The 15,190-nt window shown below is 35.1% G+C and overlaps 1 protein-coding gene across 6 annotated transcripts in view; it reads left to right on the top strand.

Moving 5' to 3' along the window:
- Positions 1–13,719, top strand: part of CCDC138 (coiled-coil domain containing 138) — a 68,023-nt gene extending 54,304 nt beyond the window's left edge. For 4 of the 6 annotated variants that reach the window (XM_074332315.1, XM_019715019.2, XM_019715018.2 and 1 more), the window contains 3 exons: positions 282–458; positions 11,263–11,401; positions 13,225–13,719. In XM_074332315.1, coding sequence (XP_074188416.1) covers positions 282–458; positions 11,263–11,401; positions 13,225–13,390 — 482 coding nt within the window. In that variant the 3' untranslated portion in view covers positions 13,391–13,719. Of the gene's footprint in view, positions 1–281; positions 459–4,509; positions 4,692–11,262; positions 11,402–13,224 lie in introns of those variants that run through there. The other 2 variants (XM_074332316.1, XM_074332318.1) reach the window with 2 other exon arrangements.
- Positions 13,720–15,190: the final 1,471 nt, after the last annotated feature.

The following is a 15,190-nucleotide window of genomic DNA, read 5'->3' as shown; positions in this document are numbered from 1 at the left end:
CAATTATTTTCTTTCTTTATATAAAAAATGCGGTTTATTGTTACTTCAATGTTAAAGTATGAAAATTCTGAATAAATCATAATGTAAGTCCTCTTCTCCCATTAAGATTCTAACAAATTATTTAGGGGGGCAAATATCTAGTTAGCCTTTACTCTCTGGTCATGTAATTTTTGTTTCTCTTATGAATTTGTTAAAATGATAGCATTCCCTTTGTACCTTCTGTTTCTGGTTACCAGCTAGACTACTGATAATGGAAATTGATTTTACATATTGTTTTTCAGCTGACTACCTGGCTCAGGCATTTGATTCTCTTTGTTTGGACTTGAAGACTGATGAAGGAAAAGTCTTGTTTTTGGAGTATCAAGCTGTTCCGGTAATATTAAATCATTTACGAATCTCCAGTAAAGGACTCCTATCCAATGTCATTGATAGTTTGCTTCAGATGACAGTGGAATCTAGTAAGTTTTGAAGTTTATATACACAAAGAAACGACAGTGGGATGATTTTTTTCATCTGTCCTGAATGTATAATTCTACGTATCAGACACCATTACTTTTTATAATATGAATGCTTAAAATATCTTTGACCATTGTGTAATGGAGTCATTAATAACATCACTAAGTTATAAAACCCAACTCTTTGTGAAAATTTTCACTAACTTAGCACAATTTCCAGTAGTCACCTCAGTTATGTGGATACACTGCAAATGTTCCTCATATATTCAAGCTTCTTTGTTCTCTTGTCTAAATCATTCAGACAGATCTATTCTTTTTTTTTTTTTTTTTTAAGATTTTATTGGGGAAGGGGAACAGGACTTTATTGGGGAACTGGGGCCTTTTTTCCAAGTCAAGTTGTCCTTTCAATCTTAGTTGTGGAGGGCGCAGCTCAGCTCCAGGTCCAGTTGCCGTTTTTTTCTAGTTGCAGGGGGCACAGCCCACCATCCCCTGCGGGAGTCGAACTGGCAACCTGTGGTTGAGAGGACACACTCCAACCAACCGAGCCATTCGGGAGCTCAGCGGCAGCTCAGCTCAAGGTGCCATGTTCAATCTTAGTTGCAGGGTGCGCTGCCCACCATCCCTTGCGGGACTCGAGGAATTGAACTGGCAACCTTGTGGTTGAGAACCCACTGGCCCATGTGGGAATCGAACCGGCAGCCTTTGGAGTTAGGAGCATGGAGCTCTAACCGCATAAGCCACGGGGCCAGCCCCAGACAGATATATTCTTATATTCCCTGTTTGCTCAGGGGGAGTGAGATCATCAAATGTGTCTCCACTTAAAGTAAGAATAATGACAAAGCCATATTCCTATTGTTGCCTCTTCATCTTACTGTTTTATTGGAAGCTACTCTTATATTCATATTTATAATATTTTGTAGTTTGTGGGTTTTTTTTAATTTTTGGTTTTTATATTGGTATAACAAGTTCATTTAACATGTTATTGGTGGTTCCTCCCTTAGGCCAGATATGTATAGGGATGCTGAACATAAATGTTTTCATTGGCTTTGGTTGGCTTTGCTCTTTGAATCTCAAGTAACCCCCGTGACTTGTAACAAGCAGCTATTTTGCTTCAGTGATTCTTTTTCACTTGTATTTTTTCCTCTTCCCTATTCCTCTTCCCTCTACAGCACTTCTAAAAGTAAAATGTTTATGCCTTCTAGAAGGTGAAAACTGAAAATGGAAAGCCATGTGCAGTGTGGTAGTACGCAATCTGTGTACTTGGTGCTACTTGCTGGTGAATCCCTAATGACTGAGTGCATATACTTCTAACTAGGTGCATTCGGTATATGGTGTCACATGTTCAATTCGCTTTTATATACAGTCTCGTTTTTCCTTTACAACATCCCTCTGAAGGAGGGAGGCCTGGTAGAAAAACTGAGGCCTAGAAAAATTAGGTAATTTGTCCATGGATTTTACAGCTATACAGAGATAGAACTCAGACTTGAAAGCAGGTCTCTGATTCTAGATGTAAAGTGCGTTCTGCCACATAGCACCATGATTAGGTTTTCCAGGTTTGTTTTTTTTGTCTCCTGCCCTAAAATGTCAAATTTTCACTGACACATTTTGTTAATATTTTTAGCCATTTGTAATTGTTAAGTTATTGGACTTAAAGTTGGGGAACTAGCTACCTAAATAAGTAGTCTTGGGGTTTTGTATCTTAATGCACTAACTTAAGGTGTAGAGCAAAAAGTGAAAAATTAGTAAATGGAGACAGAGACCCAAGATGACTGTTTAAGTGGATAGATTTCCAACTAGTGTCACAGGATTTTATTTTTAATGAGGAAAACAAAAATCCTACTAGAGGCAAATGTCTATTCATCAGAAACAAATCTGTCGGAGTATGTCTGACAGAGACGAAATCTTATAGTGAAAGGAAAACTAAAATTTTATGAAATAATGGAACTACTTGGGTGCAATGACTTTGTGGCACTGTAACATTTGGAGAATAAATTAGATTAGATAGTCATCAGGTAGTCAGCAGATACTCAGGCCACTCACATTTGTTTATCTTTAAGTTATGCTCAAATCCAAGGTTATCGTTTCTTAAATTAATTAAAGGTATTTTTAATGTTGATTGCTAGAAAGCCATATTGCTTTCAGTGATGGGAAACTTTTGGAAGATCCGAAATGGGTGGATCTTTCATGATGTTTAATTTATTTTCTTGATATAGTTTCCATTTTTAATAGAAATCCATTCCTGGTATTAGCCAACAAAATTTGTTAAAGGGATAAATGAAGGATAAGATTAAAATGTAGCAAATACTTTTCTGGCTATTGGTTTCATGTTTTGTTTTTTTCTAGATTTGAGATGGGAACCTCATTTCACCATATATATGCCAATTTTCACATGCCATTTTTTTATAAATTCATAGGAAAAAGTTGGAAAAGAAGTCTTGATAGAATTGATTTGCAGATGTCTTATGTCACTCTTCTAGTGTACATTAGTGGCCAGCCATGTGTGAGGTGCCAGGTTTCAAGGTTTGTGTTTACAGTGCTCTGCTGAGCCTTGGGGCTTCCTCTGAAGCCCATTTGGGGTTTCAGAGCAAGGAGTTGGGAGGAGATGTCAGTGATCTGAAACCCGGGATTATCCAGGGTGCCTAGGGCGGGTTAAATCAGAGATGAGTGCAGAAACAGTGTTTAGAAACCTGTGTAGTAATTTAACAGTCATTTCATGTCTATTAAATCCAATAATATAAAACATTTGGACTTACATTTTGTATATTTGTTGTATTTCATTTTCTAATGTTTTTTCATGGCCTTGTGAAAGATAAACTGAGACACATTAAATTTTGAAAAGTTTATTTGAGCAAACAATTTGAATGGGGCAGCACCAAAACTGAAAATGGTTAGGGGTGCTCCGCAGGTGGTGCCTAGGACAGAGGTTTTTATAGCAAAACAAAGCAAAGAAGTTAATTGGCTGTAACGTAAATATTTGCCTTATTTTGGAAAATTTAATTATTTGGCTGTTATGATAGTTGTTCTAGAGTTTTATTTTTTCAGATTGAAGAAAATCTAGTTGACTATGATTAGTTGTTTTTTGATTTTTGTTTTCTAAGATTCAAGTGCATTGATTCTGGCTTAGGTTTTGGTTTGTTGAGGTAGGTAGGATACGCTAGCTACCAAAGGCATTAGAGCTACCCCAGACTACCAGCCTCCTTGTTTAACTGTTTTAACAGTATTTTGTAAAAGTATGCTGGATTGGAAATTTTAAAAGATTGGTCCTTGGTTTGAGAAGCAATAGGACACTCCATCTCTATGGAGACTTCATATTAAGCTATGTTATATAGTGAGTCCTTCTGCAAGACCTTTTTCTTCTTCTTCCCTTCTGCTCTTCCTCTAGATTCATCTTTTACGGATATGAGAAATGTTATTAGCTGCATAAGAATTTTTTTTGGAAAGCTGCTAAAATGCATTTTTTAAGTGTAGTTAAGATCTGCATATTGGTAACATACCTATTATGAACACAATATTTGTTTTTAGAGTGAGGGCTTCTGCTTATATCTGTTTGGGGCGTGAGTGTATATTGTATAAGGACTTAGTAGTGTTGCTTTCAGAAAATTACTTTGTGGTTTCTTTTTCCTGTCAGTGGTTGAAAGCTGTTACTCACCTGTCTGGATTTATCTGTGTGAGAACTTGAGTCTTACTTTGTTTCAAAGAATCCTGTCCTTTTCTTTTCAGACTTAGTTTAAATAGAGGGATTTAAGTTTGTATTTGTATTATTTTATTCTCTTTTGTGGCCTAGAATCTGCTTTGTCTAAGGTAACATGTTATTGTTTAACTCTTGGAAGGCAGTAACGTATTTGAGTTCATTTTGCAAACCTTATTTTTTTAAGTAAAGTTTATTTTTGTTATAAAAATAATAGAAATTTGGAATACTACAAACCCCGGGGGAAAAAATTCTTAGCATTCAAAGATATGTACATTTACTTCCTGTGAATATTACTTTCTGTCTTTTTTCTATGAATAGTTTTCATGATGTCAGGTTTTTCTTCTCTTTTTTAAACCTGGTTAGGTCCTAGTGTTACTGGGAATGACGTTGTACCTCAGCTCTTTGTCTTCTTGAAGGAAAGAATTCAGTTAAGAGACAGAGTTTGTGCAGGCACAGAACGGCAAGTACACTCCGAGTCACGGAGCAGGCTGACCCAAGAGAGGAAAGCAGCCTCACCTTACATTGTGTGAGAGTTTTTATTTCTATGGGTGGAATTGTCTCCCCCTCTGTCTCCAGTACCACGCATTCTCCCAGCTCGCATGCCTTGTACTGCCTTCTCGCTCCCAAGGCTGTCTGCGCTCCTTACAGTGGCCCTGAGAAGCAGGGTGTATATTCTGACAAGCAGAATAGTTTCCCTCTCGCTAGCTTCTAATAATACATCCCCTTGATTTAGGGGCATAGGTGAACCTGGATTCCTGCTGGGCTAGTAAGGTGCTGGTGCCCTACGTGATGGCAGCTGTAAGGGGTCTTGACCTAAGAAGGAGCTGCAGCAGGGGGCTTCCTAACGGGGGCTGGGCCTCTCCTCCTGCTCATTTCTGTCTACCTACCCTATCATTAGTGTATATACAGTTGCCTCAGTCTATGTTTATTTGTCAATATTAAAATATAAGAAAATGTTAGGAGATTTTGCAAAGAAATATACTTGAGTTCTGTTTAAATTATCTCTGAATATGGGTAAAAAAATTGAGTAAAGTTAAAGATTGCAAAAAATCATCAAATACTTGAGACTATGCTACATGCATTAAACTTTTTCTATAGATCTAGAACTTATTTGTGAACATATATATCCATATTTCTTAGTTTGGTGCAGCTGTTGATCTTTAGTTGGCAGTTAATTCTTGATTTGGGCAACATTTCTTGCCTTCTTGCTATTTTTAATTTACTCTGTCATTCTATTATGTTTTTAGTATTAGGGAGATTAAAGCAAGGATAATTTCATTGAAACAATAAATATATTTCCAACAAAGCGCCAACCTAGTATACACACACCCATATTTCTAGTCACAGATCCTACATACATACAACCTGTTTTTTTATTTAAAAGTTTTCACATGAATGAATGTTGTCTAGATTTTCGGTCAAGATGGCAGAGTAGGTAAACTCTGTGCTGGCCTCCTTTCTTGACCACATCATAGTTAACAACTAAACTACAGAACAACCATCATTGAGCATCGCCTGAAGTGTAGCTGGACAGAAGTCCTACAACTTAGAATCTACAGAAGAAGCCACGTTGAAACTGGGAACAAAAAAGTATTATTTAAATGTGTTTTTTTTTTTTTAAAAAAAGAATGTTCTCTATAAGGAAACATAGTGGGAAGATTTATTTTTACTAACCGAAGAATACAGAATACGTAGTATTTTTTAAAGTTTAGGAGAAGTTAACACTTCTCTTAATTCCACCACCGTCTTATTGCCTAAAATACGAGGTCTGATGATTAAGTTCTCGAACTCATCCTAGAAAAAGTGCTACATAGCTCATTGCTGAGTATTACTATGGTCATCTTTGAAGTACTCCCCCTGGGAAGCTATGCACCGATGCCAGTGCCTAGTCCACCCTTCAGAGCAATTTTGGAACTCTTTCTGGAATGGCCATCAGAGCTGTCGTCATATTACCCTTGATGTCTTGAATGTCATCAAAATATCTTCCTTTCAATATTTCCTTTATCTTTGGCTAAAGAAAGAAGTCATTGGGGGCCAGATCAGGTGAGTAGGGAGGGTGTTCCAATACAGTTATTTCATTACTGGCTAAAAACTCCCTCACAGACAGTGCCGTGTGAGCTGGTGCATTGTCGTGATGCAAGAGCCATGAATTGTTGGCGAAATTTCACACAGTCTTTACAGCAGTTCCAAATAGTGAACTAGGTTAACGTTTGTCCAATTGGTACAAATTCATAGTGAATGATCTCTCTGATATCTGAGACTAGATTAACTGAACAAATTCATAGCGAATGATCTCTCTGATATCAAAAAAGGTTAGCAACATTGTTGCAACAAGTTCACGAACTTAATTGTCCGACCTCATATATTTTTTGTATGGTTGCAATCATATGCAATCTGATAATTAAGTTCGTGACCTTACAACTGTGCGCTTACATTGGCAGCACTGTACAAACAGCTCAGTAAGGTGTCATAACCTTGGTATATCAGTTTCTCACAGCTGTGTTTGTGTCGACGTGTGGTGGTGTCTTGCTGAGTGGTGTTCATTATTGTTGTGTGTGTTTGTGTGCCTTCGCGAGACTGTCTGAGCTTGAATTAGAGCAGCAAACAAACATTAAATTTCTTGTTAAACTTAGCAAGAGTGGAAGTGAAATCAGGGACATGTCAGTCCAAGTTTATGGAGATAACGCCATGAAGAAAACAGCAGTATACAAATGGGTTAAAAATTTTCCTGAGGGGAGAGAGCACGTCACTGTGAAGAGAGGTCAGGGTGGCCAGTAACGTGCAGAACTGACGAAAACATTGCCAAAATTCGTCAAATTATGTGTCAGAATCATCAGCTGACTGAGAAGTATAGCGGACTAAATAAATATCCATAGAGAAACAGGCAAATCTTAACTGTAAATCTTGGCATAAGAAATCTTGGCAAATCTTGTGTGCAAAATTGTCCCAAAGGGGCTCACTGATGAACAAAGCAAAGGAGAGTCAAAGTTTGCCAAGACCTTTTGGAAAGGCAAGATGCTGTTTTGGGCCATGTTATTACTGTTGATGAAACATGGGTGAACCAACATAAGCCTGAAACAAAGCGTAAAAGTGCTCAGTGGAAGTCAGCCACTTCTCCATTACCAAAAAAGTTCCGTCAGTCCAAATCTAGAGTCAAAAGGATGTTGCTAACCTTTTTTGATATCAGAGGGACTATTCATTATGAATTTGTACCAACTGGACAAACAGTTAACCAAGTTCACTATTTGGAAGTGCTGAAAAGACTGTGTGAAAAAGTTAGACGAAAACAACCTGAACTTTTCGCCAACAATTCATGGTTCTTGCATCATGACAATGCACCAGCTCACATGGCACTGTCTGGGAGGGATTTTTAGCCAGGAAACAAATAACTGCATTGGAACACCCTCCCTGTTCACCTGATCTTGCCCCCAATGACTTCTTTCTTTACCCGAAGATAAAGGAAATATTAAAAGGAAGACATTCTGATGACATTCAGGACATCAAGGATAATCCGATGACAGCTCTGATGGCCATTCCAGAAAAAGAGTTCCAAAATTCCTTTTAAGGACTAGGTGCTGGTGTCAGTGCATAGTTTCCCAAGGGGAATACTTCTAAGGTGACTGCAGTGATACTCAGCAATGAGGTATGTATCACTTTTTCTAGGATGAGTTCACAAACTTAATCATCAGACCTCGTTTGTTTGTTTTTTCTCTCTGTAGCCAGTGGGTATAGTGATGACATGCTTTGTTAGACTCTCAGGGCTGTATTCTCATTTCTGAGATTTAGCTAAAATTTCTTGTTTGGGTTCACTTCACCTAATTCGGAATGTGGAGGGTATGAGTATTTATTTCCATGGAGAAATTCTTTTGGCTTCAGACTGGCTCTCCAGTGCATTGTGTGATCTGGAATATTATTTTCAAATTACTTCCTGGCAACCTCTTTGTCTGTTTCCCATCAAAAGAGTGAAAAGGTAACATGGTTAGTTTGCCCTCTTCAGGTTGGTTGGGATAGTCATGAGAATTCCCAAGATTTTGTTAATTTCTCCAGTGTATCTCATAGAAGAAGCATTGTTAAGGTGTGCTAGGACGCTGGCCACACTTCTCTTCTCCACCCTAGACTTTCGTGTTTTGTATCCTAGGCCATTTGCCACCAGTTTTTAAGGTTCATAACATTGACTCGTGACTCTTTCTGTTTCTCTCTGGTTGTAGTTTGCTTGGTTGGTTGGGGTTTTTTTTTTTGCTGTTTTTTTTTTTTGTTTGTTTTACAATTTTTGACTCATAAGACTAGCTTTTCATGGAGAGAAATTCTTTTAAGCCTTTTTATCTCTCCATTTTAATGTAGAATCAGTGAAGACATGCTAGGCAATTTTTCCATAGTTACATTAATTTTAGAGGAGAAATTGCCTGGCCTATTAGGTCTTCAATTTTTCCCCCTCTCTCGTAGTAGCCACGTTTATTCAAATTAAAATTCTTCTAAATTTTAAAAAATATTATTGATTTGAATATCATAGTATTGGAAAAATGCTAAAACTACAATGTTTATAGTTAAACCTAACCTAATGCATATAAGAATCCCAAAATTTCCCTTCTCCTCTATTTCATGTGTATCTCACAGGTTTAAAAGAGAGATTGGAAATCAAGCCAGTGAACCTCTTTTATGTCTAAAAGAATTTTATAAGCTTCACCTTTTAAATATGCTGATATACCAAAGTCTTTGGATGGCCTTGGCTTTTTTCCATTACAGAGGTCATAAAAGAAGTTCACTTTTATTTGGCAATATTGACTTGTGGATTTTTGTTATAACCCTTAAATGTGTGTTTTATTCATGCCAAGACCTGATTTACATATAAAGTGTAGTCCAATAAAGGAAGATACACTGTCTTTCACACTTTGACAATAAACAGACAACTATCATAACTGTCTTGTTTAGTTTTTAGATTTTTAAATGGAAAATACCGACATTGTAGATTGTAGGTATGTTAAGAACCCTCAGTGATCCTTCTTGTCATGATTTATGATTGTTCTTTACACTTTGGTTTAAATTCTGTTAGCCATATAATAGTTAACTGTCTTGTTCAGAGTTGACTTGAACTGTGTCTCAGGATCTGAAATAAGAAAACTGTGTACAATTGTCTAATGAAGGTGCTTGAAATTTCAATCATTGTATTTTAATGCTATTTGTAGGATATGTAATAGTTGTAACCTAAGTTTTCATTCTTTTAATTTTTAATTAAAAGTATTTTTTTTAATTACAGTTGACATTCAATATTATATTAGTTCAGGTGTACAACATAGTGGTTAGACATTTATATAATTACATTTTCGTACTTTAAGAAGATTCTCTGTAACTGAGATTGAGACACACACACATACACACACACATACACACACACTGTCACATACATATGATTTGCTGAACTAAGTCTAGACCTTACTTGGGTTAGACTACTGTGGGGAAACTACTGTTTTTTCTCCTACTTTTTACATGGTTACATGCAAAGGACACACAATCATTGTCTCTGGTGCTCCATTGCTATAATAGAATGTACCACCTTTTATTTTCTTTTATCAGAACTTTTTTTGGATTTTGTTGATTTCATTACTTAATACAGTAAGTTCTCACTTAACATCATCGTCAATAGGTTCTGACTTTTAGTTAAACAATGTATAATGAAACCAATTTTACCACAGGCTTATTGATATAAACAAGAGTTAAGTTCCTTTGCTATCTCATTAACTTTATAATGAAATGACTTTGAATGAAACTGTGTTGAGGACCTGCTGTACTTTATTTTACTCAGTACTCTATCAAGATACTGTGGTGTAGTCTTTCAAACTGTGTTTATTGATTCAAAAAGAATGAGGAATGCAAAGCTATCATATTTTTGTCTTTCATAGCTATTAACTTTATCTGTGTTTAAAATAAAGTCCTGTATATTCATTGTGGGAGCTTCTGAGTTTTATAGAGGAATTTAACTATTTTAAAGGCCATGATTTAATATTTTTGTATAATTTTTGTTTCTGTTCAAGATTCCCTAATTAGCGATAATAGTGATTTATACCTTAAAAAAATTTTTTTTTATACATTATTTTGTTCAACTCTTAATAGCCTTAACAGAGCTTTTAGTTTTCACTATTACAAACTTTACTGTGGTCCTTATTTATAAACCTTTGCATACGTCTCTATCATACACATTCTTAGAGGCAGAATCGCTGAATCAAAGGCTATATACACTCTTAAGGCTTTTGATACAATTTGCCAAATCCAGTTATTTTATTCCTACTAAGGTTGAATATTTTTACTGTATTCTATTGTTTGTGCCATTTGCTCATTACTAAAAATATTAGGTCCATCTCTTTTTATTCATTTATAAGAGTTCTTTTATAGTACTCATATCAATGTTTTGGCAAATAAATTACAAAGGGACTCTCCTTCAAGTTTGTTATTTCCCTTTTGTTTTGCTTTATTTTGTTTTTCAGAGCTTTTGCCTTTTAATTTACAAAATTTCTTTTACATAGATATTTAAAATTTTTATTTTGTAAAATTTTTCATTCTTTTATGAATCTTTTTTCCTTTTTGCTTTTATGCTTAAAAAGTTATTTCCTATCCAGTGAGTATGTAAATTGTCATTAACAGTCAAATGAAATTCTTTAATTTAGGGTTTTAAAAAAATTTTACTGGGAGTGGCCAGTTAGCTCAGTTGGTCAGAACGTGGTGCTAATAACACCAAGGTTGCCCTCCTTAAAAAAAACAAAAATTTTACTGCCCCAACAAAATTTCTTATTACTAATTATTTACTCAGCCTGCTGTTACAAACTTACTGAAGAAATGACATTTCCCCTTTCTGTCAAATACGGGATTTCTGATAAATGCTGCCTAATAGAAGTTTGATATTAGGGAAAATAATCTTATCTTTGGTATGTATGCATTGTTCAACAAGAGCCAGTGTATTTTAATTTTTCAAACGATGATATTTCAAATGATGAAATGATGATATAAAAAGAATGAAAATCAAATCAATAATTACAAATACCCCACATAATTCTGGTTTTATTTTATTTTTAATTTCTTTTTTAGCTACTCCCTAACATAAAGCACTGGTGATTTATTTTGCAGAATCCTTGCAGCCTTTCCTGGAAGCCTGTAGCAACACTTTATTTTTTCGTACTTGCTCTGTGCTGCTTCGAACCCCTAAGCTTGATCTTCAAATACTAGAAAAGCTCAGTATTATTCTACAGAAACTTTCTAAAATCAAGTAAGAATTTCTTATTTCTAACATTTTTTTTATTGAAAGATATCTTATTGTGATCACTTAGACCTTTCTATATCCTCTACTAGTTCAACTTTGATTATTAAAGCAAATTTCCAATAAACCTGTGGAACATTAAGATTCATAAATATTAATGCTTATATAAGATCACATACTTAATGGTAGAGTAGAATTAGAGTTTTAATCTTAGAATGATTTGTTTCTGTAGTTCATTTCTGCTAAATGAACTTTAAGTACCACAAACAGAGTATATAAAACTTAAGAGCAAATTTTAGCAACCAAGTGATAGCATCAGAACAAATTATTGCACACTGGTATTCTGTAATGCCACAGGTGAAAATAAAAAAGATAGTAAAAGTATATTTTGCAGATTCTTATTGATGTAATGAAGTTAATTTAGGGAATGAGAATAAAACAGGCAGAAAAGATTTAAAATAATGTTAGTAACTGGGTTTATTTTAGGAAACTATTATGGGCTTGCTATGGCCACTAATTTGGATTTTGTTGTAAGAATCGAAGGCTTTTTTTTTTTTTTAATTTCCTCTTCTTTCCCTCATTCAAACATTGGTATAACCATTTTTAAAATTATAAATAAAGGACAGGTTTTAAGCTATGTTTTTCTTGAGTCTTGGTATAGCATAGTAGTGTTTCTTTTGAGGCAAATCTGAACACCTTTTATCTCATTTTTATAACAGTAAAATTATGATTTTGGTTCAGCTCCTCTGCACCCTCCCTTCCCCTCACCCACGATTTCCATGGTAGTGAACTTAGATATTGTACCAGGCCTCATGATACTTGAATAGTAAATATAATGCATCTTCAAATTATTTATAGATATGTGATAGTGGGTCCATATGTTCTATGTGGTGCCTAGTACACCGTACCACACCACAGTAAATTATTAATTGTTAAATTGTAACTTCATAATCAGCTCACCAAATTATTAGTTTTCATCTGGTATCAGTTAGCTTACCAACTCATTGTCTTCCCTTTCTTGCAGACTGCATGTACCATGTTTGTCTTGATTTGTAATCAGTAAATTCTCAGTAAGGCCTATTGTAGTTTAGTTGTGGTGCCATGAAGCTGCAATTACATTACTTAGGTTTAATTCTTGCTTAAGTCTCAATGCATGGTATTTTTAAAAAATAGTCCCAAAGTGCAAGTATATCCGTGGGCCAAAGTGTTTTAATTGTCTGTGATGTGTTTGATAGCTTATGTTAATTTCAGATTTAGATAAAGAACTAGAGCAAAGCTTGCACAAGAGGCTTAGGAATAGTTGATGCTCAAGGAATCTCAAAGTAAATCTTTAAAAACACAAAGATGTAAATCCTTTTGTATCAAATGGGCGGTTACATACAGTTATTTGAATTTCTCTCAAGATGTAAGTATATGTAGACAAGGAAATAAGAAATATGTAATAAGATATAATTCTAACTAATTGATAATGAAATTACTGACTGGTTGTTAGAAGGAGGATGGTTAAAAAGGTATTTTGGAGCTAAGGCAAAAGGTAAACCAATATTCTGCTACTTTAAAAAGCCCAGCTTAACTAAAATAAGATGATCGAGTATTTGACTCTATAGCTATGAGGAAAAGCAATTCTGACGTATTGTAATAGTGAATAGGGTGCAGTTTTCAGGATTGTAAAACAGTTTATTTTTTAAACTGTTTATAAAAATAAACAGTTTATTTTCTTCACTAAAAACACATGCCATTTTCCCACTTTACACATAAGTGATCTTTCAGTGTGTCATCACAGATCAACTCCCTGTGTGTGTAATTAAATTAATGTACTCATTCTCTTATAGGAGTAATAAGAAGCTCTTTGAACTTTTTACAATTCATCTGATGCTTCAAGAAATACAAAGGACGACACATCCAGAACATGCCTTTCTCTGCATTAACCTCAATTCAACTCTGTTCAATTTGGGTTTAACAAAATGCAACTCTGTGGCCTCCAATGCAAGCCATTAGCCTGCCTTATTACTATTTCATGTATATTATATATGTGTTGCTTATTTGTAAGACTGCAAAAATCATCAAAGTAACTAAACAGTTACCAAGTAAAGTTTTCAGTAGCATCATTTATCATGAAAAATAAAATAGGATTTATTTTTCACTTTAAAATTGAAATCTATAGAAGCTCTGGAGTTTTTGGAGTGTTACAGTTCAACTAAGGTAGTACTAATGTGCAAGATGGAATTTCTAGAATCAATGACATGGGTTACTTTTTGTAAAAGTGCTTTAGAAAAATTCTTAAAATTATGTGATTATTTGGAATAAAATTGGTGTTTATGTGGGCACAGGGCTAGATCATGTTGTCATTCTGTTTTCTTAACATATTAGAAATCTCTGCTTTTAGAAGCAAAAGTACGTGTTTTTTAACTACCATCTTTGTATCATTACTTTTCTATATACCCTAGATTCACAAATAGATTTTTTTAAAAAAAGATTTTATTGGGAAAGGGGAACAGGACTTTATTGGGGAACAGTGTGTACTTCCAGGACTTTTCCAAGTCAGGTTGTTGTCCTTTCAATCTTAGTTGTGGAGGGCACAGCTCAGCTCCAGGTCCAGTTGCCGTTATTAGTTGCAGGGGGCACAGCCCACCATCCCTTACGGGAGTTGAGGAGCGGAACTGGCAACCTTGTAGTTGAAAGCCCTTGCTCCAACCAACTCAGCCATCTGTTCAGCCGGGAGCTTAGCGGCAGCTCATTGACTTCATTCTAGTTGCAGAGAGCGCAGCTCACTGGTCCATGTGGGAATTGAACCGGCAGCCCCGTTGTCCAGAGCTTGCACTCTAACCAACTGAGCCACCCGTCCACCCACAAATATATTTTTTTATTGGTGCTGTTCAGAGTACATTAGAGAAAGAATTTTTGTTTTTTCTAGTTTTATTTTTTCCAATAATTATTGCCAAAGTGTATACGTACAACTTAAAAAATTTTTTACACTGAAGAATAAACAAAAATATCATAGTCCCAACATATAGAGATACCTCTTGCTATAGCCGAAGATGAGTGAAGTATCCAGAAACAAAAAAATTCTATCAGTACTTTAGAAAACAGAGTCAATATTACGAGAACAAAAGAGCAGCTCTCTCAGAACACAAAGTACCTAGAGATGGTACCAATAAGAGAAGGGTTGCCAGATGGTAGAACAGAGTGGCACTTCAGCATGGGGTATTTAATGTTTCTGAGGAGAATAGAACAAATAAAGCAGAAACATTATTCAAAGATATATCTGAATAAAAGATTTTAGGGGCTAAGGAAAGATCTGCATGTACAGACTGAAAGAGCTCATCATGTTCCTGAAAAATCAGTGAGAAATGGACTCCATAATTAGATATATCCTGTAATTTAGATACATTACAATTATAATTTAATTATAAGTATTATAAGACTAAAGGCAAAAACAAAGCTAGTTACCTACAAGAGAAGAAAAATGAAGCTAGCCTTATACAATGCCAGAAGTTGATAGGGAACCGTCCCCTCAGCTTTTGAGAAGGAAACTTTTAATCCAAGAATTTAAATCTAGTGAAGATGTCTTTCATAAGGTGAAGACAATGGAAAGAGGTTTTCAGATATGCAAGTGTTCGGAAATTATATCACTTATGTGCTATTCTTGAGAAAAGCACTTAGATTATTCTAACCAATTTAGAGATGAGGTAAAATTGCGTTTATTAAATCAACCTCATTCCAAAAGACTAATGAACACTGAAATCACTTAAACATAAATACATTGAAATAATTGTTGTAAATCTGTTTTTAAAATGA

The sequence above is a fragment of the Rhinolophus sinicus genome, linkage group LG05 (assembly GCF_036562045.2).
Source record: "Rhinolophus sinicus isolate RSC01 linkage group LG05, ASM3656204v1, whole genome shotgun sequence".
Classification (NCBI taxonomy): Eukaryota; Metazoa; Chordata; class Mammalia; order Chiroptera; family Rhinolophidae; genus Rhinolophus; species Rhinolophus sinicus.
Note: the sequence above shows the minus strand (reverse complement) of the source record. Positions and strands in the feature narration are given on the sequence as shown.